Source organism: Nannobrachium achirus (genome assembly GCF_963921795.1).
Source record: "Nannobrachium achirus genome assembly, chromosome: 7".
Lineage (NCBI taxonomy): Eukaryota > Metazoa > Chordata > Actinopteri > Myctophiformes > Myctophidae > Nannobrachium > Nannobrachium achirus.
Genome location: NC_137816.1, coordinates 26,143,925 through 26,165,962, shown reverse-complemented (window position 1 = coordinate 26,165,962; position 22,038 = coordinate 26,143,925). Strand labels below are relative to the sequence as shown.

Below are 22,038 nucleotides of genomic sequence, written 5' to 3'. Positions count from 1 at the left end.
AGAAATAGGTCTTGAGCTGTGCTTTTAAGCTATCTACAGAGGCTGACTCAGGCATAACCATAAACAAACCCTATACAGTCAAATGTCCAAAAAAGTATTTCGGGTTCTTGTTCACGAATGAGAGAAAGGGGAAGCTGGAGCAGGGATCAGCCGGAGAATCGGAGCAGCAGGAGCGGTATTGCAGTCACTGAATCGCACAAAAAGAGAGTTGAGCCAGAAAGCCCTGTCAGGTGATAAGAAACGGCCTGATCTCAGTTTGAGCTCAGATCTCATCTGAGCTCAGTTTGGGGCTTTCCCCAGGTTGGCAGAGGGAGAGTAGTGCGCAGGATTACAGCTTATAGGCAATTGGTACTGGGTGAAAAATGGGTTACAAAATCAGGGGTTAAAAGTAAAACATTTTGAAAGAAAATTGCTGCAGTTCTTCCTTGGCCTAGTGGGAATTATGACTATGATTATATGGCAAAGAAGGCAAGGCAGCTCCTGTACCATCTTCAACAGTTATGGAAATTCAGGGTGTTATAGAAAATCAGAAAGCCCTTATTTCTCTGCTACTGAACCACCCAGAGCATACAGATGTGGGGCCATCGATGTGTCTAGATCCTGGGGCCATTATCGGGAATTAGGATTAGGAGTTCCACAGAAGGTGGTGAATTCAGCTGAGTGTACCACAGGGAGCCCCCTCCCATCCCTGATGGATACAGCATGTACAACAGATGCTTGAGGAGGCACAAATGATTTCAAAAGACAAGCAACACCCTGGAAACAGACTGTTTGTGATGGTGCAGACTGGCAAGTGTTTGAGGTGTCTCAATGCCCAAAGGCTTACGAAACACTTTTTCCCGGTAGCTGTCAAAGCCATAAACAAGAACAGGCACAACAAAATGAAAAAATATATTCTAGAGCTGTATCATTCCTGTATAGATTGCTCAAACCACGTATAAACATACAAATGTGTCTGTATACAATACATGGTTGTGCCTTATTTTCTATTAATCCAGACACTAAACTATCCCCCCTCACAAGGCTTCTTTATTACCTTATTATCTCAATCTTTATCTTAATACTGTACCTTACCACACTTTCATTGCACTGTATATGCCTATGACTATGACTCTTGATTCTTGACTGAAAAGGAAATCCTATGATGCAATATTTCTTCCACCTGTTAAATCCCTACAAGTCATGAGCAGTTAGTTGTACATGATGGAGAGGAGACAGGTTCAAGGACTTCTAAGCACCTTTTAAGCTTGAAGACAACCGAGACATGACGCAAAGTCTCAAACAACCCTGTTAGGAATGTAACCTAACATTTTGTACATTCAGTCGATACTGTCAAATACAGTGTGCATTTGACTGAAGTGCTTTTCAGTTCTTTGAAGTGAACACTTGAGGAGTCCTTGATAACAAAGTTGAATTTATTTGAATCTGCCTGTCTGTCTGTCTGTGATGTGACTCCTGGACATCAGTGGATATAATATAATATCTATCTATTTGCATTGGCCCTGCATCATTATTGCTGTTGCCCCCAGAGACCTGTGACCTTAACCCCTGTGTTTTCAAACGGCAGTCATGGACAAACAAGCCTCTAATTAAAACGCTGTTAATTAACAGCCGTTCCGGATCACCCTATCCAGACAAGATCTGGAAAGAAGAGCTGTGCAGTTCTCCGTCATTGGACAAAAATGTGCATTTCCACACCATTGAACATACAGCACACTGCAAAAAATTAAGATTAATCCTGTTTCTTTTTTCCTATCCTGCCCTGAGCCTCAAAGTCTCGGTTATGTGTCTCAATTACGTATGTTAAGTGAACATACAGTATGTGCCAATGGGTTGAGCAATGAGGTTGGTTGTCAATTGTTTTCAGTAATTCAATATTTCCACAATTGTAATACGATCACTCTACTAGTCTCAAAGCTATAGCACTTAATTTTGAGCACTCTTGAAAAAGTTTCATTGCAGTTGCAATTCCACAGCAACGGACATTATCTCATGCCAAAGCCAGATTATTGCGACTGAAGGACGCAGTTTATTATGTGAAACGGCACATGCTGACTCCATCCGTCTGGACGTGTACACTTTTTACGGTCTATGGGTTTGCCACTCTGACATCATGCTCTGACATCACTGTGATGTCAGGGCAACCACTCTCACAGAATTGGTTTGCCGCTCTGACATCACACTCTGGCTTCACTGTGATGTCACACTAACAGAATCCCTTTTATGCCCATATATGGAGTGCCCTGATGCCATCAATATTAAGCCCATATTTAACAGGACTTCATAAGGGAATGCCCATAGACAGAGAGTGAAGAAAGCCCATATCTGTGTGGTTGGTTTTACAGATAGGGATCTCCTCCATGTATGGGCATTAAAGGGCATGATGTCAGATAGTCATGTCATAGACATCATAGAACTTTCACATAACTGAGTAAGCATGTTTGGGCGCTCGCAGCATGTCTCCATATACAGTACATGGATCTCCATATATGGGTACCAGGGGTCTCCATATATGGATAACTGGTCGGATATACATCACTGGCCAGATGGCCAAAACATGGCGCGACCTCACACAAGGTCGCTTGTCGCTCTAGGTGTCTTACTAGTTTGTCAGATATCTTAAGAGAAAAGCCGATTTTAAAGCTTGTTAAAGGTTTAATTCAGATTTCAGATTTTAGGGCAGTTATTTTTTGCAGTGTGCAACTCACAATAAACAATGTGCGAGGTTCATTCCAGGAGAAAGTAATAGTTTGTCCTGTGAGGTGGAACGAATTGGCAGCCATGTCCCCAGACACATACACAAAGCTATGGGCAGACCACAGAGCTATGAATGAATACAAACACATCGCCTCCAATCCCTCGGATGTGACACTCTATTCCTCTTTCATTTGCTTAAATTCCCACAGCCGAGTTTGTTATTACTCACCCACAAATAAACTCTATGCTGTCGTCTGCTATGCAGTCGTCCGATAACTCCTCCACACAGTGCAAGCAAATATTTATATATGTCAGTGATTCTAAATAGATAAAGTATACACAAGAGGGATTACTATGACAGTGACACCAAACGTATCTGTTTACACTGTCTAAATGTTCTCACAATAGTGTTATACTTATGGGAAGTAAACAATATGCTGTGTGTTCCGTTCCATCACTATAAATGCCAGACCCCTCTGAGGTCAAGATGCAGGTGCCATTGTTGTTTGGGGTGAGGGCTAAAAGGTTAAGGTGCAGGTACATCCAAGTATAGGACACCCGCTCCTACTCCTACCAAAGGTTTAACCAAACCTTAGAAAACGCCATCAGCCAAAATCTGCCTTAAGTTCGAGGGTTTGAATCCTTAGATAGATTGGAGACATTTGAAAAGAGAAAACACACCGCCTTCAAGTTTAAAACATATTTGAAAGTTGGAGGTTCAGTTCACTACACTGCACACTACACTCTGAAGTTCACCAGGGTATGTGAATCTGGACAGACATGTAAACAGCAACGGGTTGGCGGAGGCATACAACCATAACATGTTATATTTCAAGGTGTAAACCTACACTATGTTTACATAATGACTTACAATGATGAACCCTACATTATTAGTTGTCCAAGATGTGTTATTGTGGGAGTCAGGTGCTGTGATAAAGAACTCTCCAAAAAGGATACTGTATATAGTGTTTTGTAATTAAGCCAATAATTCATTGTATTCATGTTTTTTTTTGTCTCTGCAGCAACCTCTCCATGCAGGCTTTCCTTCTCTGCCAGTATCAAGGGCTTTTGGTGGATTATGTGGAAGATCCCTCACCTCCATAGCCTGAGGTTCCTAAGGTCACAGAATATTAAGAATAATGATCATACTTAGTTACTGTGCTTTAAATTGCTCTTCCAAAACCGAGCCCTTGTTGGCTTGCTTCTATTGCTGGCAAAGGTTGAAAACGCTCCACTTACAATCACTATCGTTGTGGAGATGACATGATATTCAGACAGCTGATTTAGTTAATGCTGTAACTCTTTTTTTTTAGGTTTTGTTTCATGGGGCTTTGGATTCCAAATCTCTCACCAAAATGATCTCAGTGTACATCAGTTGATCAATTTTACGACGTTTTAATCGTGTCATAACAGTTTAGTAGTGTCAGCTAATACTCAGCTTTTTTTTTCTCTATTTTTTTAACCAAATACAGAGAAAATATTGTTTTGATAAAAGCAAACAGACTGTTTAGATGGCAATTATTAATCAAGACATATGGCAACATTAGATTGTGCTTATCCATCAGACTATATCAGCTGTAACCTGGTGTGTGTTGCTTTTTCAGTGTCAGCTTCACGCGCTCCGCTTTCTTTCTTTAAAAAAGGGGGGGAAAAACAGTTTACCCCTCTCGCTCTCCTAACCCCGTACTTAAAAAATCCTCATACTTTCTTTTTCTCCCTTTAAGACACTCTCTCTTTCTCGCTCCCTCACTAATTCTCCCTACTTCACTTTCTCCCCATCTTTTTCACTCCTCCCACAGGCCAAGCATGCCGTCACTTGCTGTGACATTTGTTAGAGGGAGAGAACCACCCTGCATCTTCCTTGACAACCAGTCCGGCATGCCGTATCATCTTAAGCTATTGCAACATAAGGCTACATTTATCAAAGTTACAGAATAGAGAAAACAAACATGGCTTGTTCTGGCATCATGGAGATGGCACAGATGCCAAACTTCCAGATCACTGGGATTATCAAAGAATGCATACATAGAGCTATACCAGTCAGCACAGGAAATGCAGCCTTCTTCCTGTTGGTTAGGTGTTGACTGGCAATACAGGACCATTATGTTAAAGTGTACAGAAAACATTTATAGATCCGTTTTTGAGAGTATTCTTTGAGGCATCTCTAGGGAACAGTGTCATATGATACTTGCCTTAAACTGGATTTGAACAAATTAGTCAACCAATTCATACCATGTCACATTACATTTGACCTTGTAGCCTACTATTCTGTTCTCTGATCTTGATGATGCAAATATGTCGGCTACATTGTGTATTATGTGTAGACTTGTGTCCTCTGGGCAATGATGACCCGCTACTTAAAGAGGCCCTTCCTGTAACCAACAGGTTACTGGTTCAATCACTAAAAAAAAAAACTATAATCCCTTGGTGCTTCTTGGATTATAATGCTCTTGATTAGTGTCAACTAAATTACTAAAATATTGTCTTCCAAAACTTTATCCTTAATGATCATTTATGATTCAACAAAAAATGTCAAGTGTTGCATGATATTATTTTTGCAGATGCATGCAATGCATCGTGTACCTAGGCTTCACTCTACAAACAACCCTTGATACTACAATAGATGTGCTTAGACTACCTTGTATTTAGACATCTGCAGTCAGCAAGGCGGTTCTTTAAGTCAGACACAGCAGCACAGAATATATGTCTCTTCACACTGTAATAAAGGCACAATAAATTAATTCAAATTGTGCTCCAGTGACAATCTTTTCATAATTGTTTATTTATACAATATATATATTATTTGTATAAATGTAGGCCTATGTAGTGCAAAAACAATTGCAATACAGATAAAGAATACCTTCAAATCAATCTTTGGCACAGGTGCTGTTCTCCTTTTCACCACTTGGTCCCAGTGCCACAAGTGTTGGCAGTTGATGGGTCAACCTCAGCTGTGAGCCTGTGAACCTCTGACACTAAAGCAAAGCTTGGCGCGCGCGCGCGCGCACACACACACACACACACACACACACACACACACACACACACACACACACACACACACACACACACACACACACACACACACACACACACACACACACACACACACACACACACACCCTCATCTGGAATATTATGTCACCGCTAGATCGAGAATCAGTTAGATCGAGAACCGGAGCGCTCGTCGTGCGGCGCGGGGTGGAACAAGCGGTCGCTTTGATCCACAACAACGACAACGTAGCGTCGGCAGGAATGATAGCGCCTCACCCCACGGAGGTTAGGGTTAGGGTTAGGCATAGTTTTACTGAGGTTAAGGTTAGGGTTAGGGTTAGGCATAGTAAGCTAATGGCTAAACACAGCTGAGCTAGGCTAGTAGATAAACAAAGAAAGAGGGGTCGCAAACAAGTGATGTCAGCGACTACACAAGTGAATGGCTGTTGTCGCCATCTCATGGTGAATACGCAGAATTAGGTGCGCTGATAAGAGACTATCAAAGTGAATTGATCCAGGTGGTGGGAGGGGGGTGTGGTGAACTACAAAACGAGTGCTCTTACCACGATCTAACTGAGTTACCCAATCTAACTGTAACATATATATACTGTAGCCTACTGTGATTATTTGAGGAAGTACAGGTATGTGACAAACTGCTTACTATCACATAGTATCACAAACCACATAGTAACACTGCATTGTACACTGTAAATTAATACAAAGGTTCAAATAGTATAATCAACCCTCCAGTGTTACCAATAAGGGTTAAATTGTGCACCTGTGTGTATGGAGGGAGTTAAAGAGTGAGGGGTGCAGGAGCAGCTGGTGAAGGCCTGGTGGAACCAGCCTACATATACTACGTGTGTACAGTATATGCCTGCAGGGACATTCCACTACAGCCTGGGTTAACACAGCCCAGAGCTTCCTGCACGGCCGCCTGGACCTCCCAGCACCCAGCAGGGTACTGCACGCACGCACGCACGCACGCACGCACGCACGCACGCACGCACGCACGCACGCACGCTTAAACCGGGACATTTCAGCATTGTCTATTCAAAAATAGCAGATCTAAATTTTATCAGCGCTCCAAGCTTGTAAATCTACTATTTAAAAAAAAAATGTTTTTGAAAGAATCTTGAAAGTCTTAGAGGGCATTTGTAGAATGGGCCTCAGGTCTTAACAGACTAATGGGAAGGAACAAAGTCAAGGAGGCTAATGGCCTACTAGGTGTTGATAACACTGTACTTCAAAGTGACGTCCTGTCAAAGGTAATCTGGTTAAAAGTCTGGAAAGGGAAAGAGAGGTTGAACTTGAGCGTGAACCCCAACCAGGTGGACGCAAATAAAGCCACAAAACTGTAAAAAAAAAAAAAAAAAAGAATCTGTTTTTTAGAAATGCCTCTTCCTGGATAAAAAAAAGAACGAAAGCACTTTATGATGTAATGTCAACATTGATTGCCTGATTATCTCTCAAGACAGACAGACTTGAGAGATAATCAGGCAACCACTGAGAATATACAGTATATATATATATATATATATATATATATATATATTATATATATATATATATATATAATGTTCTCACCTGCTGTGGAGAGGCAGCAAATAACGCAGCACAAACACATAAGTGACGCACTTGAGTGTTAATAGGGAATCCTTTAATACTAAGGTACAATACAGAAAATCAGAGGTCATCAAAAGAAAACGACAACAACAACAAAAATAACGTGTCTTTTGTGCCCTTTCTTGTCACATCAGGCGGGAGTGAGGGTGAGAGAGCGACACATGGAACATGAATTAAGACAGAGAATCATTCTAGTCTCAACAAAGAGACGATCTCTATATTGAGCTGATGTCAGTATAATGGTGAAGAGAGGGGTCATTCAGGAGGCTTTTTTGTTTCGTTTAAAGTGCATCAGTCGATAAGTCCCTTGTGACTTTCTCGAGTATGCTGTAGCTTCAAGCATTCTGGACTCCAGGCAGGTGAACCAAAGAAGAAAAAAAAATCTATAGGGTCTTCTCAGTGAAAATGTACATTCAATCAAGGCAGCATTGTCCTTGCGATCTATGAAAATGGCTCTACTACATCCATCTGGAAGAAGAGGTACTGAAGAGGAAATAATAAACAGTGTCTATCTTTGAAGACTGGGTGACCTATAATTGATGAAGTCTCTGAGGTGACGTAGTGTTGTTGTGATGTGTTTGGTACCGCTGACGCGAGGAGAGCGAGATCTGAGGCGTCTCATTTTAACCTCTCAAACCATACATACTCGGTTTACCAGAGTCCTCCAGAGGTCTACACTAGTTGTTTACCCCAAGAATAGAAACGCTAGTGGTTAAGGTGTTAGTGAGAGAGAGAGCGAGACCTGTTGGCCCCTTATGTCACTTGGTCTGGGAGAGCCTGGCAAGGCAGGCCTGACGGAAGGAAGCGCAGTCCTTCATCTCTAAGACGCAGTCCCTCACCATCTCCACGAACATGGCGGGCCACAGCTTGTGCAGGGCCTCGCCTTTCAGGTTGGTGTCCGAGGCCCTCTGGACGAGCTCCCGGAGGTACTGCTCTGTCGTGGCCGCCCGCTCTGACGTCTCTGTGGCGCCCTCCTGAGGGGAGGAGAGAGAGAGAAAAGAAGGCGGATTTGGTGTAATCAAATTGGTGAAAACCAAATCAGGGATGTGATAGAGGAAATGGGAAAAGAGACTGCACACATGCCCAGTAAGGGCGTGTGAGGGGATAGATATGTTATAGTTCTAATACGGTAAGTTCCCTTTTTGCTGCCGTAACCACTGTTGTTTATTAACGTCTAAACATGAGGAAAAATGCAAAGCATTTCCCTAAGTTTACTGCATAGTTTCTCAGTTGGATGGTGACATTACTTCCATTAACAAAAACTCCCTACATTAATTTGAAGTAAAAAACGTTACTAACTAGTTACTGACCGTACATGGTAGACAGGGCTATATCCCCACCCTTGCCCCTGAATATCTACATCTACTAAGCATCCCAGACTCTTCTTCCTCCTGTTTGTCTGCTCCAGCCCTGCAGCTCATTCATATAGAATGAGCTAATGAGTAAGAAACCCTCCCCCCAGTATGCAGAAAATGAAAGTCAGCATTTAAACACTAACCCAAAGCCTATTAATCCTAAACCCAATTATCTTATATAATCAAAGAGAAATCATAATCGCAGTCTGACTGACATAGCAGCTACATTTCTGCTCCAGCTTTTCCTTTATTTTAGGGCATGTAAACACTGGATTAGAGAAGACAACATCAATGGATTCAGGAAATAGATCTGTAGACCAAAGGCATCTCTAAAGCTCTTTTTATAATACACCAGGGCAATGCCTATTGGGAACGATGTCAGATGGGAATGTATGCCCCTCCGGTTATGCAACCCGTTGTACTTAATGCAGTAACCATTACCAAAGTACTTCAAGTTCAAGTCTATGACGTCAGTATTATGATGACATATTGATGACTCAGGGATCTTTATACATTTGGCATAAAAGGGAGACAGTCAGACATGCAGACAAAATGTATGCATTTATAGATATAGATGTGGGGATAATACATTTTAAAATGTCCATAAATCCATAAATTACTTCCTAATCTTTCTAGAGCAAAAGTTATACTCTATAGCAGGGGTCTTCAACAGGGGGTCCGGGACCCCTAGGGGGTCCTCAGAGTTACAACAGGGGGTCCTCCAAATCTTTGTGTGATAGAAGCTTTTTTTTCTCCTTTTCTATATTAACCACTTGAACCCTATCGTCCATATTCGGAGAACTTAAGCCAAAAATATTTTCGGCAAAGAGGACGTCTTTTAAAAAAAAATAAAAAATTAAAAAAATGTTTTTGAAAAAAAAAAAAAATTGGACCTCCAACAGTGTACTAGCCATGATCGCGATCGCGAAATTGCATGTTTAACCCCCATACCAACCCCATCTTTCAAACATGGCAGCCATGTTTGTTTACATTTGAAGAAAACATAAGGTCTGTTTTCTCCTGAATGCCAGAGCGGATTTTTTTTTTGAAAGCTGTGAAAAGCATGCACATGCATAGTGCATGATCTGTGCACGAATGTGTGCACCACAGTGCACACTATTTTTTTAACCCTTTGTTGGCGAACCGGCAATATAAGAGGTCCCACTTTAAATATGGCACTGAAGAAGTTAAGTACCGAGTAATACAGTAGGTAAAATGTATTATGTATTGACGGTTCAAGTGGTTAAATATCTGGAAACAGATATTATACACTGATGATTGTGCTGTCAAACGATGAAACTATATTGTATCTATGGGTTGTGGGGGTCCCTGCTTCATCTCTCTCTCAACTAAGGGGTCCTTGGCCTGAAAACGTTGAAGATCCCTGCTCTATAGTAAAAACACAACAGTGTGACACATGGCTCAACACTGACCTCCAGGCTGTCTGCGCTGCAGTCTCGGCTGGGGTAGTTGAAGAGTGCTCGGCTCAGACCCTCTCCCAACAGCTTCCCATTCTCCCTCAGCTCCTCTGGACTCAGCCCCGCCCTGCGACCACGCCCCTCCAACAGAAACTGCAGCTGACGCTTCCTACAGGGGAGAGAGAGAGAGAGAGAGAGAGAGAGAGAGAGGAGGGGGAGAAGAGAGAGAACGAAGTAAGGAAGGAAAAGAAGAGAGAGAATGAAACAGAAAAAAAAAAGTGGGAGAGTAAGAGGGAGACAGCGACAGACTAATGACTCAAGGCAGTGAGGTCATGAGCAGGGCTTTTATTGGCATCAAATAACATTGTCGTGCTGCATGTCAAGTTTAATGGATTAACTTAATTGTATCAGCTTGCTGTTCAGCATTAAGACATATTTCAAGACTGACAGCGGACACAGCACAGAATGAGTGCCAAACATAAAATGACTTGAAAAACCCAATGCTACTTAATATATGGCATCATTTTAACAACTTTCAAGCTGGCATCCCTATTTTGGGCATGTCAATATGGCGATACTTAGTGGCCAATCTACAAGCTTACAGTCACACTGTGCCACCATGAAACTGCTTAAGGGCTTAATATATGTGGTTAAATAACAGTGTGTCAATTCCCCAGCCAGCTTCATCTTTATAAATGCAAACCTCTTGCAATGTTTTATCATCTCTCATCTATGAAGTAATTATAAAGCGATAACCTTTATTGGTAACAAGGTAGATTTCCTTTTGTTGAGATTTTTCTGAGCTTCCACATTTCGACTAAAGGGATCAACCTGTATAATGAGGCATCAACTATATTAATATTTTTGTGATTGTATTACATTATAATCATAATATGCTCTGCTCTCTTTAAAAATCAACGACATGTAATTGTCACATCTCAATCTCACTGATTCAAGATACACAAAAAACAACAAGCTTCTGTTGTAACAGAAATGCTTCACACCTTTTTAAAATAAAATATGTGTCTATTTTTGGATCATCATAAGCCTCCATGCAGCCCTTCTCCTGCTTTCTGGCAGTTCTTTTAATATTATTCACTCCCATCCTTTGGCGGTTTGAGCAGCAGGATGTATAAAGATTTAGAGGACATTATAAAAAGGATGTCAGCTACAGAAGATGCTGCTGTCTATCAGCATTAACACAGTGCTGTACCAACATGTTCCACAGGACTCTGCCAGAAGTGCCAAATAGTAATTTCACTTAGAAAGCAGGCTGCAGGCAGAGAATACATACCTGCTGGGATAAGTGTTTGTGTTGTGCGAGTTTCAGAGAGAGGGAGAGAGAGAGAGAGAGAGGGAGAGAGAGAGTGTGTGTGTGTGTGTGTGTGTGTGTGTGTGTGTGTGTGTGTGTGTGTGTGTGTGTGTGTGTGTGTGTGAGTGCGTGCGTGCGTGCGTGCGTGCGTGCGTGCGTGCGTGCGTGCGTGCGTGCGTGCGTGCGTATGCGTGTGTATGCGTGTGTATGCGTGTGTATGCCTGCATGCATGCGTGGGTATAAGTCTGTATTTGTGTTTGGTTGCTTCTACATGTGTTGGTGCGCTCACTGAAAACTATAACACCTACTGTAGATTATTGTAAGAGTTGGTACAGTTGGCTACACATCTATTAGATTTCAAAGCACCTTCACATCTGCTCTAAGCAGAAGTAGGGACAGTTTTACACTGAGGCCCTTGATCCTGACAGTCAGCGTATTTGTGCATATAAGCTGACGCTGTCTGCATCAATAAACGGTGAGAGGGCATCTTAGTCTGCTCTGAATCGTTCATGTCTTCCTGTTCATTCTGCAGACTAAAGGTCTTTACACACGGGAGGCGTGATAAATAAATTATTGCGGGCGAGTATTTAGCACCAAAAATATTCATACAGTTGATGCCTCATTCATATAGGTAGAACTCTTTATTCACAATGAGGAAGCTCATAATAATGTACCTTGTTCAGAATAAAGATTATGTCACTTGATCGTTCTGAGTGAATGTAGTCATGACACGAACAGTTTGAAAAAAATATATATATATATATTTCTTGGGCAAATTAATCTCGCCCAAAAGATAATTAATAAAAGGCTCCATAATCTGTATTAAAACCAACATTACTGACATTGTAACATAAGATCAAACAGTGTTAGTATATTTCATTAGTGTCCAGTGCAATAGAGACCTTTGTCACTTGCAGAGTATGGATGTGTCAACATTGTGGGGACAACAGTAGCTGACATGTGTGACAGGTGAGGTTGCTCATAGAGCAGTCACATCTGTAAACAGAAGCAACTTTAACCACTTATTTTATACTTCGATGTACAATGGTGCCACACTGTGAAATAACCCATTTAACAAGGTCCCAACAATTCACATTGTGACTGGTTGAGAGCTTATAGATCTGCCATTTTCATAAATAAATTAGGAAATGATGAGGATCCACATCAGGATGAGCAGTGATGGAAGAAGTACTCACATGTTTTACTTAAGTAAAAGTGTCAATACTGCGATGCAGAAATATTCTGTCACAAGTAGAAGTTCAAAATGTACAGTACTTGAGTAAAAGTACAAAAGTATCGGCATCAAAATATACTTAAGGTACCAAAAGTTGAAGTTGAAGTGGTTAGTGTGTTTTGTAAAATCAAAATCTTCAAAGTAGTAAATCAAGTTTTCATATAACTGTAGTGGAGTAAAAGTACAATATTTTCCTCTGAGATGTAGTGGTAAAAGTAAAAGTAGACTAAAATGTTAGGGAGGGACTAGTGGAGAAGGGATCCAGTAGAACTAAGACAAGTCATTTTATGTTTGGTTGCACTCTGAAAATTGCAGATCTAGCGACGCATTGTGAGCTTGTAGATCGGCTATATTCAGCATGCAACCAAGTGTAAAATCAGGCATTACGACTCCATCAAGGCCCACCAAAATCATTTTTTGTCATCAAATCAACCGTAGATTTAGCCGACTACAACTAGACTGTAACTTACTTAGAAAAGTGCTATAAAATTGCTATCCATTATAGTAGGCTACTTTAATTATTACTAATTTGTGTTGTGTCGTGACCTTTCTTTTTTAGTGGCGTAATTCTCGACTCTTTATATATAGCCTGCTACAGTATACAATTGTTTGGTTGTATTACTTGCGTTTTTACTTTTGTTCTTACATGCTTTGATTTGTTCATATTTTCCTATGATGAGAGCCAGGTTTAAAGTGGTTAATAGCTAGGTTAATAGCATCATAATATTTGTCCTGGCTACAGACCAACAATAAAACATGTAGCACTTATCCATGTAGTACAATTCCCCTCAGACTAATGTGCCCACCCCTATGACTCCTGACATTTCACCATATTTTTCTCAAAACCACAAATGAACCTTGTCCTCCTAATGCATAGACTTTGTTTAGTTTTTTTCTGCATTCTTAGATGACACAATAATGGAGAAAGAAGGTGAGACTAGTGAGAGAGGGGGGGGGGGGGGGGAGACTTCTTCCAAAAACAGGAGGGTTGGCAGGTATGGTGAGAGGGTGAGAGTAGTATGTGGTCAGCACCCTAACTGGTCGAGCAAACACAGTGCCTCGCATTTAATTTAGTGTTTCATCATGATAAAGTAAGTGAAGTGTTTGCACAGAAAAAACTACTTTGTATAAGAGCCAAAACATAGATAGTCATTTAACCATAACTAAAATAAACATAAAATCACAGAAGAAACCACAGATTCTTCATACAGTATCTCATGAGGCATAACAATACTTTAAGGTTAAGTTCATAGTGTAAGTTCAAGTGCATAGCGAAATCTGGAGTGGTAATTTAACTAGAGTTTAAAAATGGACCAGTGAGTAGTTAAATTAACACTGAGGATTGTGTGCTCATGTAAGGAAATAGCAGCACTGCAGTGCACAGTGTTTCTGTCTTCTCATTTGAGAGGAAAGGGGTAATAAATTGTGTCATGCTGCTCCAGGAGAGCAGGGGTTAACCTGAACTTCATGCTGCCCAAGGTTACGGAGGGCTAAGTAATATGTTTTGCAGCTTGATTGTTGCCAGATACAGTATCTGTATTTTTATATTTTGGAAAAGTCAACTTGAGGCAATTTCTTTCTTCTTGAGAGGTCTTGAGACGGTGTAACGCTGTAAGCGCTACCCAATGCCCTGAGTCCAACTGCAGCCATCCTAGAACCCTACAAAGAACCCTACAACAGTGGTTCTCAACCTGTGGGTCAGGACCCCCAGGGAGGTCCCCAAAATGTTTTGAGGGGGGTCCCCAGATGATTAACTTAATGTGCAACATTGTTTTCTCTCTCAACAGTAAACAAACCAACATAACGTTTAAGTGTATATGCACATTTAAAAAATGACAATTTAAGGACTTTTTAATACCTCTAAAATGGCAAATTAACTGTTTTACTGCTACGGACGTTACCGTTCGCCCCAATTCTGAACGTCGCTCGTCGCCAATACGGCCGTTCGTTCGTTTACCTTGTTGATGTCCGTAAGCTGATGAGGGGTCGCGCCGCCGTGTACAGTGAACACATCTGCCGCAATGATGCTCTAAAAAATCCATTATGCGTTAACATCAACGGAGACCAATTCACTTCCTTGTTGCCGCCCTCTGCTGCCAAGTCCGCCAAAGTGCATGTTGCGCAATCAAAAAAATAAAAATAAAAATAAAAAACGTCTATCTATCTACTATAACATCGCAAAGGTAAGCCGCTTTTTGCTGGCAAAAGACCCAATAAATAAATAAAACATCTGGCAGTAAAACTGTTAAACAATGGCCAAATTGTCAAATATTAAAGGCCAAAATTGTGAATATAGCCGATCTACATGCTCACAATGCCTCGCAACGCAAGGCGTTCTGAGCATGATCTGCTATTTGATCTGCTATTTTCACAATAGAACCGTGTTATAAAAAATGTAATGCCTCAACTCTTAAGCCCTTTGCACACAGGCGCGTTTATCCGCACGGATAAAACGGACTATTTCATTTTTTTAAAGAAAACAATGATTCTCTACGACCTCATGCACACCGGATCCGAATTAGCCGTGCGACTCATCACTCCTTTTATGACTCCTTTTGGGATCCGCAGCGCTGATTCCGCACAGCATTGCACACCAAATCCAATGCGTTTTATTCATGCAGCAAACGGAAGAAACGCAACTGTCCTGTGTGCAAAGGGCTTTAGTGTTCGTCAGGGTGGGGGGGGGGGTCGGGGTCCCCAGTTCAAATATGATTATTTTGGGGGTCGCGGCCTGAAGAAGTTGAGAACCACTGCCCTACAACACTGTTACCACTACTTAATGCCTTGAACCCATCTGCTGACATTATTGAAACCCTACAACTCTTTTAGTTGGAGTGTGACAGATGCAGAGATGCATGGGCCAACATGAGAGCCAATTGGAAGCAAATGGACCAATTTGACCAAACATCCACAGATTTGACGGAAGAGTCTTCTTTTAAGTTTCAAAATTTATGGGGAAATGATGATGGGTTCCAGACTGTTTTATCTGCCAACAATAGGAAGTTGAAGTGCTGCCAACAGACAGAGAATCTTCTGTAGAATCCTGACAGGGCACCGAGATAGCAGCTGTGAGTGAAGCGTGACCCATTCAGTGGAGGCATTACGATGATCAGGGAAACAATGAAACACACTCACTATGCACCCTACTAAATAATCCCACTGAAACTATAGCGTGGCAGAACTCCAAGAAGCTCCAATTAGAGATTAATGGGAGATATAGTATTATTAGAGAGAGAGAGAGAGAGAGAAGTAAAAATCCAAGGGGTGGAAAAAACGATCACATCCCCACAATGGCATGTTTTGCTTTGCATGGCCGTGCTTCACTGACGTGGAGTGACAGGGATGAAAGGCGCTTGGCTTGGGACAGGAATGTGTGCGTCTGGGTGCCAGGTACCCACCCATACCCTGGGACACAGCGGAACCCATCTCACCTGGATCCACTGTGCCAGGCGATGTCTAGCAGCCTCTCTCACACACACACACACACACACACTCTCTCTCTCTCCAGGACACAGCGTGTGTATTTTAATTATAGCTAAACGTGTGTTTTCATGAGCTCTCACCTGGATTCCTCCAGTAGCAGCAGAAGCCGACAGCGTGGCGTCTCGGTGGCCGCTATATGACCCAAGGTCCCAAAGACACGCTCGGCTGCGATCACATCATTCATCGTCACCTAGAGTAGACATACACAACACAACACAACACATACACATCATCTCTGTTCGGGTGGAAACCTTGTAGGCCTATGTACAGTACAAATACGTTCTTCCTTTATTATTTTAAAAATAGTGAAAATAGCCAATCTACAAGCTTGATCTGCTGTTTTCACTACACACCCTTGTATGATGAAGTTGGGCATTCATACCGGTATTTGTTTTTGTGCAAGCGCCATCGTTTTAGTTGTTCTCAGGAAGAGAAAAAGAAAAAAGAGGGGAGGACAGGGAAAGCAAGGAAAAAGGAAATCAAACATTTTGAAACCTCAACATCTCTTGTCTTCCCTCCTCCCTTCTCTCATCCCATCTCATAACATTTTTTCTCATCTCATCTTATCTAAGGCAGTGGTTCTCAACCTTTTCAGGCCACACACGACCCCCAAAATAAACATATTTACACCCTGCACAAGCACTTGGAATTGTAGGAGTTGGCATTACATTTAGTTTGACTCGATCTATTCCATTGTGAAAATAGCCGATCTACATGCTCACAACGCCTCGCAACACAAGGCGTTGTGAGCATGTAGATCTGCTATCGTCACAATTTCAGCATCTATTATTTGACAATTTGACCAATGTTTGACCAGAGGTACTAAAAAGGTCTTTAAAGTCCTTAAATCGTCAATTTAGAAATGTGCATTTAGCCTAACATCTGGGGACCCCCCAAAATAATTTGGGGACCCCTCTGGGGGTCCCGACCCACAGCTAGAGAACCACTGATCTAAGGTGCTACACGGCGGCCTGTGGCTCACCTCCAGACCGTTGACCCTCTGCAGGTTGAAGTGGTTTAGGCGGTAGATGAGGAAGGAGCGCCACAGGGCCAGGCTGACCACAGGGTTCCCCTCTGGGTGGATGGTCAGCTGCTCCAGACGTCTCACCTGAGCCAGGGCCGCCAGCTGGGGCAGACGGCAAATGTTGCTCTCCAAGAAGATCAGATGCTGCAGGGAGGAATGCCAACAAGCCAGTTTCAAGGTCGGTTGTTGTGTGACACCCAGGATTCAAACCCTGGTCTCCTGCGTAGAAAGCCAACATCTTATCCACTAGTGTAAAGTGGAGATATTAGGCTTTTGTTTATCAGGCAGAGGCTCTGAGCCACTCTCTGCTACAATTGCATTATGTACTTGAATCCTACATCCCTATTCTGGGAGTTAAAGGTATGTCTGATTCTTATTCATACATTTTTACTACATTACCATTTTCAGAAAAAACAATATCTTGTTGTTTATCCCGGATGTCACTGCATGAGATGTCAAAGATGATTTGTGTCATCTCCAGTCCAGAGAAAAAGGCCTATCTCTTAAATGTGGCATAGGCTTTCAGGCGCTCGGGTGGAACAGCCGCACAGTGGTAAATTACCCATCACTGCAGAGTCTAGGGGTTTGAATCTTACATCGTACAAGTTATTATCGGCCAAACTGTGACATACATTCTTAAAATGTGCTAGCAGCTAGTTAGCCAAAGCTAGCTGCCAATTTCCAAGCCAGTACACACACAGATATAAAAAGCTAGATACCTCCTCCGCCGCTGAAGTTCATTGGCGCGACTGGCAAAATAGGACTGGCGGAAGTGCAGAACTGTGGAACTGTGGAAGGCACTCTGCCCCCTGCAGTGGGAAGTCCCGGGGACTCCCGGTGTGGAGTCCCACATCTGATTAGCCTACCGAGCATCATTCTGTGACGTACAAGGAAGCGTCCATCAGAATTCCAGAAGCTTGCCAGTCCTCTTTTACCAACGCCCCAGAGTCGAGGAGGCGTCTACCTTTATATGTCTATGAGTACACACAGGGCCTTTAGCAGGCTAGTTAGGCAAAGCTACTTCAGTAAAGTGTTTACTAGACCACTGTGGATGTACCCAACTACATCAGTAGAGGACGCAAGGACGCTGGACTAGATTAGACAGTTTTAACAATTGTTGCATTTATGTCCCTAATAAATGCAGTGATGCGCACACTAAGTTTGTCAACAAAGGGCTGACTCACCATAAATGGTGACCCTGTTCACTGTATTAAATGTTCATGTACCTTTTGTATACAATTCTTTGTACTTATTGCATTATGTATTTCCTGTATTTGTATTCTGTATGTTGTGTACATTTATATTTATAAGTACATAGTTTCAGTCTTGCTATAGGCCATTTGAACTTGAGCAAGTCGAATAGGAACTCTGAGTACTGCAACTGTGTGACCAATGCACGGCGTTGGTCACGGCGCTGGCGTTATTATTTGAGGAATGTTGTGTTGTCTCAAGCTTCATTCTGAAGAAGATGGTGTCGAATTGTTAATCCCTTGCTTGGGAGCTTTTGAAAAGAGTACAGACTGCTATTTTTAACCCTGCCTTGATCCACTGTTGGTCCTGCACCTGCCGTCCAGCGGATGTGCCCGTTTTTTATTTCTTATGACAGAACACGAATGCTAGAGCGGAACCACTGAGCTACTGAGTGCTTCTTACCGAGAGGTTGGGGAACTTGACCCTTATGCGTGGCAGTGTTGGGACGATGGTGTCGAAGTGGATGTAGCGGAAGGTGATGACGATGACGGCAGCTGCGGTCTGGACCCCCCAGCCCCTCTCCAGGGCCTCCAGGGCCCCGGGGCCAAAGAGCCGCAGGGTGTCCCCGTCCAGCTCGGCCAGGTGACTGTCAGACAGAGAGAGGCTCTGGACGCTGCCGCTCCCTGCTTCAAGGAGCCTGGAATGCAGTCAGTCAGTCACGCACGCACGCACGCACGCACGTACACACACACACACACACACACACACACACACACACACACACACACACACACACACACACACACACACACACACACACACACACACACACACACACACACACACACACACACACACACACACACACACGCACAGAGAGGAACACAAAGACGTTTGTTATTGAGAGTTGCCCTAGACTCCCTGGAGAGAAGCAGCCTGTGCCACTCTCACTCCCAGATGGCACTATCCTATCGCCTGGTCTACGAGTAAGTATCCCCCTTGAAGCCTTAAACTGCTCCCTTTACATGTGTTTGGAGAAAGTGGGCCATTCAGGAGAAAAGGCTAGGAGAGAGAACTAGCAACGCTGCTGATGAGTAATTGGGGGGGGGGGGGGGGCATCTTAATGAAAGTCCTATTTGTCTTCCCTCGCTGCCTAATTGCTTTCCTTTTTTTGGTACAACATTGGAAAGTGCCCTTCCCCTGATAAGGAAGTCGTGAGAGTGGGGAATCGGGCGAGTCTCAGGGAGGCCTAATCTCTCTTCACCCTGTTGGAGTGTGTGTGTGTGTGTGTGTGTGTGTGTGTGTGTGTGTGTGTGTGTGTGTGTGTGTGTGTGTGTGTGTGTGTGTGTGTGTGTGTGTGTGCACCTCTGAGGCTACCGATACTCAGGGGACCCTCGGCATACCGTTGGATCGGATGGCCTGCTAAGGCCCGCTTGCTACTCAACACTGGTCATTAAGGGGTTTGACCTGCACCAACAAACTAATCACCCCTATTCATATTTCACACCCTCCCAATCTTATAGCAAAGCATAGGGATAACACAAAGACACACACACACGCGCGTGCGCGCGCACACACACACACATAACACACATTCGTGCGCGCTCGCACAGCAAGAGGAAGACTAATCCTTTGGCTGTGGAGCGGTAACCCAAGAGCCTTGTCGGGGCCAATTTTTAGAGCTGGAGAGAGCGAGACAGAGACACCAGTGACAGAGATGCTGAGGAAGAGAGGTTCACAAACAGAGACAGAGGGAGACACAAAAAAAACAGGCAGAGAAAGAAAGAAAGAAGGAAAGAAAGAAAGACAATGGCAGAAAGAAAGGAGAAAGAGAGTCAGAGACAGGTGTAACTGAAGCCTGTTTGAAAAGAGCATCTCTGTGGCATCAAGCCTGATCCCCTAGAGGTGACTGCTCACCAGGTCTGTGAAGGAGAGAGAGAGAGCAAAGAGCTTTCTCTCTCTGCCGTCTGAATGGCCACAGGTGAGTTGACTCACAGAGTCTGCTTGGTAGTGAATTAAAGAACATCTTGTGAATAAAAGATGAACTAGATCAGAGAGCTGGCCTTCAGAGTGGAAGAAGTAAACAGGTCTGTGGCATTCACAGATAATCTGTCTCTATGGCGGCTCACAATCGCTCACAATGGAAATGATGCATTATTTAATTTGTAATGATGCAATTGATGCATTGAAGTTATAGCACTTGAAGACAGGCCATCCTTCAAGTGGGTTTTCTACGAGCCTGCAGCAGTTGATACAGCAGCCACCTCAAGCAGTTATTCAGACTTCAGATGAAAATTATGTGGGCTCCTGGCCTAAAGGGCCTAGAGGGAGACACAGATCCACTGTTCACTCGCAACCTGAGAGGCTTTGGTGTGTGTGTGCTTAATAAAAGACTGAAAGAGAGAGGTTGTGGGGCCTCATTACAAAAAAAATAGATTGAATAATACATTAAATTAACAAATTTACAAAAATGAATGTGATACCTAGTACCTACTGCATCAGTAGTGACTACGATGATGAGGTTAGCATAACGTCTCTGTCGGGTGGAAATCTCATATGTCCGAAACTGCTACTTTTCAGGATTAAATTAAAAAAAAGGGTAAAGTAGCAGATCTAGTATAGGCTAACGTGGTGCATTTCACGCCGCGCTTCGACTTTGTGGATCTGCTATATTAGTTACCTTTGTGTGAAACTGTAACTGTTATCAAGTAGGGCGTTAATTTACGAAAAAACACAAAAAGTAAAAATATGGAGACAGCAACGATAAGCTCTTAACAGGAGATTAACAAGCCCAAAAGTAGTGACTAGGCACGCACACAAAATAATGTATATAGAGATCAGTTTAGTCTATTTGTAAATAGCTGATCTACAAGACCAAATAAGTAACTACACTTTAGAAACAAGCCCAAAACAAATCGCAACACGCAAACACCAATATGTAGAAGCGACTTAACAGAAACACAAGCCCAAAGTTGCTTATAATAAGCAGACATGCTGATCCCTGTTGAATGGCACTAAAAGCAACCAGTAGGAGTCACTATAATCAGCAACGGAGAACATGAACATGGTCAAAATGTGTTCGTTAGAGAGTCAAGCTGGAGGCACCGTGGAGGAATAGCACCCGTCTTAATTGGATTTGATCACCAGTAAGACGCCCTAAGGGCGAGAAGCTACATGGGCACGTGTGCTTAATATTGATGACATCAGGGATCTCCATATATGGGCATACAGTAAAAGGGATTGTATTAGTGTAATTGCCATAACAGGGTATAATCTGGGAATGACCATATATGGACTTAAGCTGGTTGCACACTGCTGCGTTTTTCGGGCCGAATATCGGACTGAATTTCGGAGCACGCAAATAAAAAAATCAACCTCACGTTATGTCAGTCACGTTTGCACACTGCCGCCCGTTTCGCGCACCACTCGGTCCCTTGCTCTCTCTATCTCTCTCTCTCTCCTTGCCCTGAAAAACGCATTTCGCAACGAAAAACGCAGCAATGTGCAACCACCTTTAATATTGATGTTTTCGGGCCGGGTAGGATGTAAAATGAATGCTAATTAGCAGAGCAGAGGCAATGATTGACAAGCAAATAAAATCAATCCCTCAACGGTGACACCCTGCCTCAGAACTAGCCTGGCGTTGCTCATACTAATTCCTCACTGCGTATTGGATATTAGTCACTCTGGACTCACAGGCAGAT

General features: G+C 42.8%; 1 protein-coding gene across 1 annotated transcript in view; it reads right to left on the bottom strand.

Annotated features, from left to right (window-relative positions):
- Window positions 1-8,075: 8,075 nt before the first annotated feature.
- lrrc49 (leucine rich repeat containing 49) overlaps window positions 8,076-22,038 on the bottom strand; it is a gene marked incomplete at both ends in the record, with an annotated part of 84,903 nt that continues 70,940 nt past the window's right edge. The window contains 5 exons of the mRNA XM_080730132.1: window positions 8,076-8,291; window positions 10,106-10,259; window positions 16,200-16,309; window positions 17,102-17,287; window positions 18,797-19,031. Of these exons, the coding sequence (XP_080586258.1) occupies window positions 8,076-8,291; window positions 10,106-10,259; window positions 16,200-16,309; window positions 17,102-17,287; window positions 18,797-19,031 (901 nt within the window). The remainder of the gene's footprint in view (window positions 8,292-10,105; window positions 10,260-16,199; window positions 16,310-17,101; window positions 17,288-18,796; window positions 19,032-22,038) is intronic.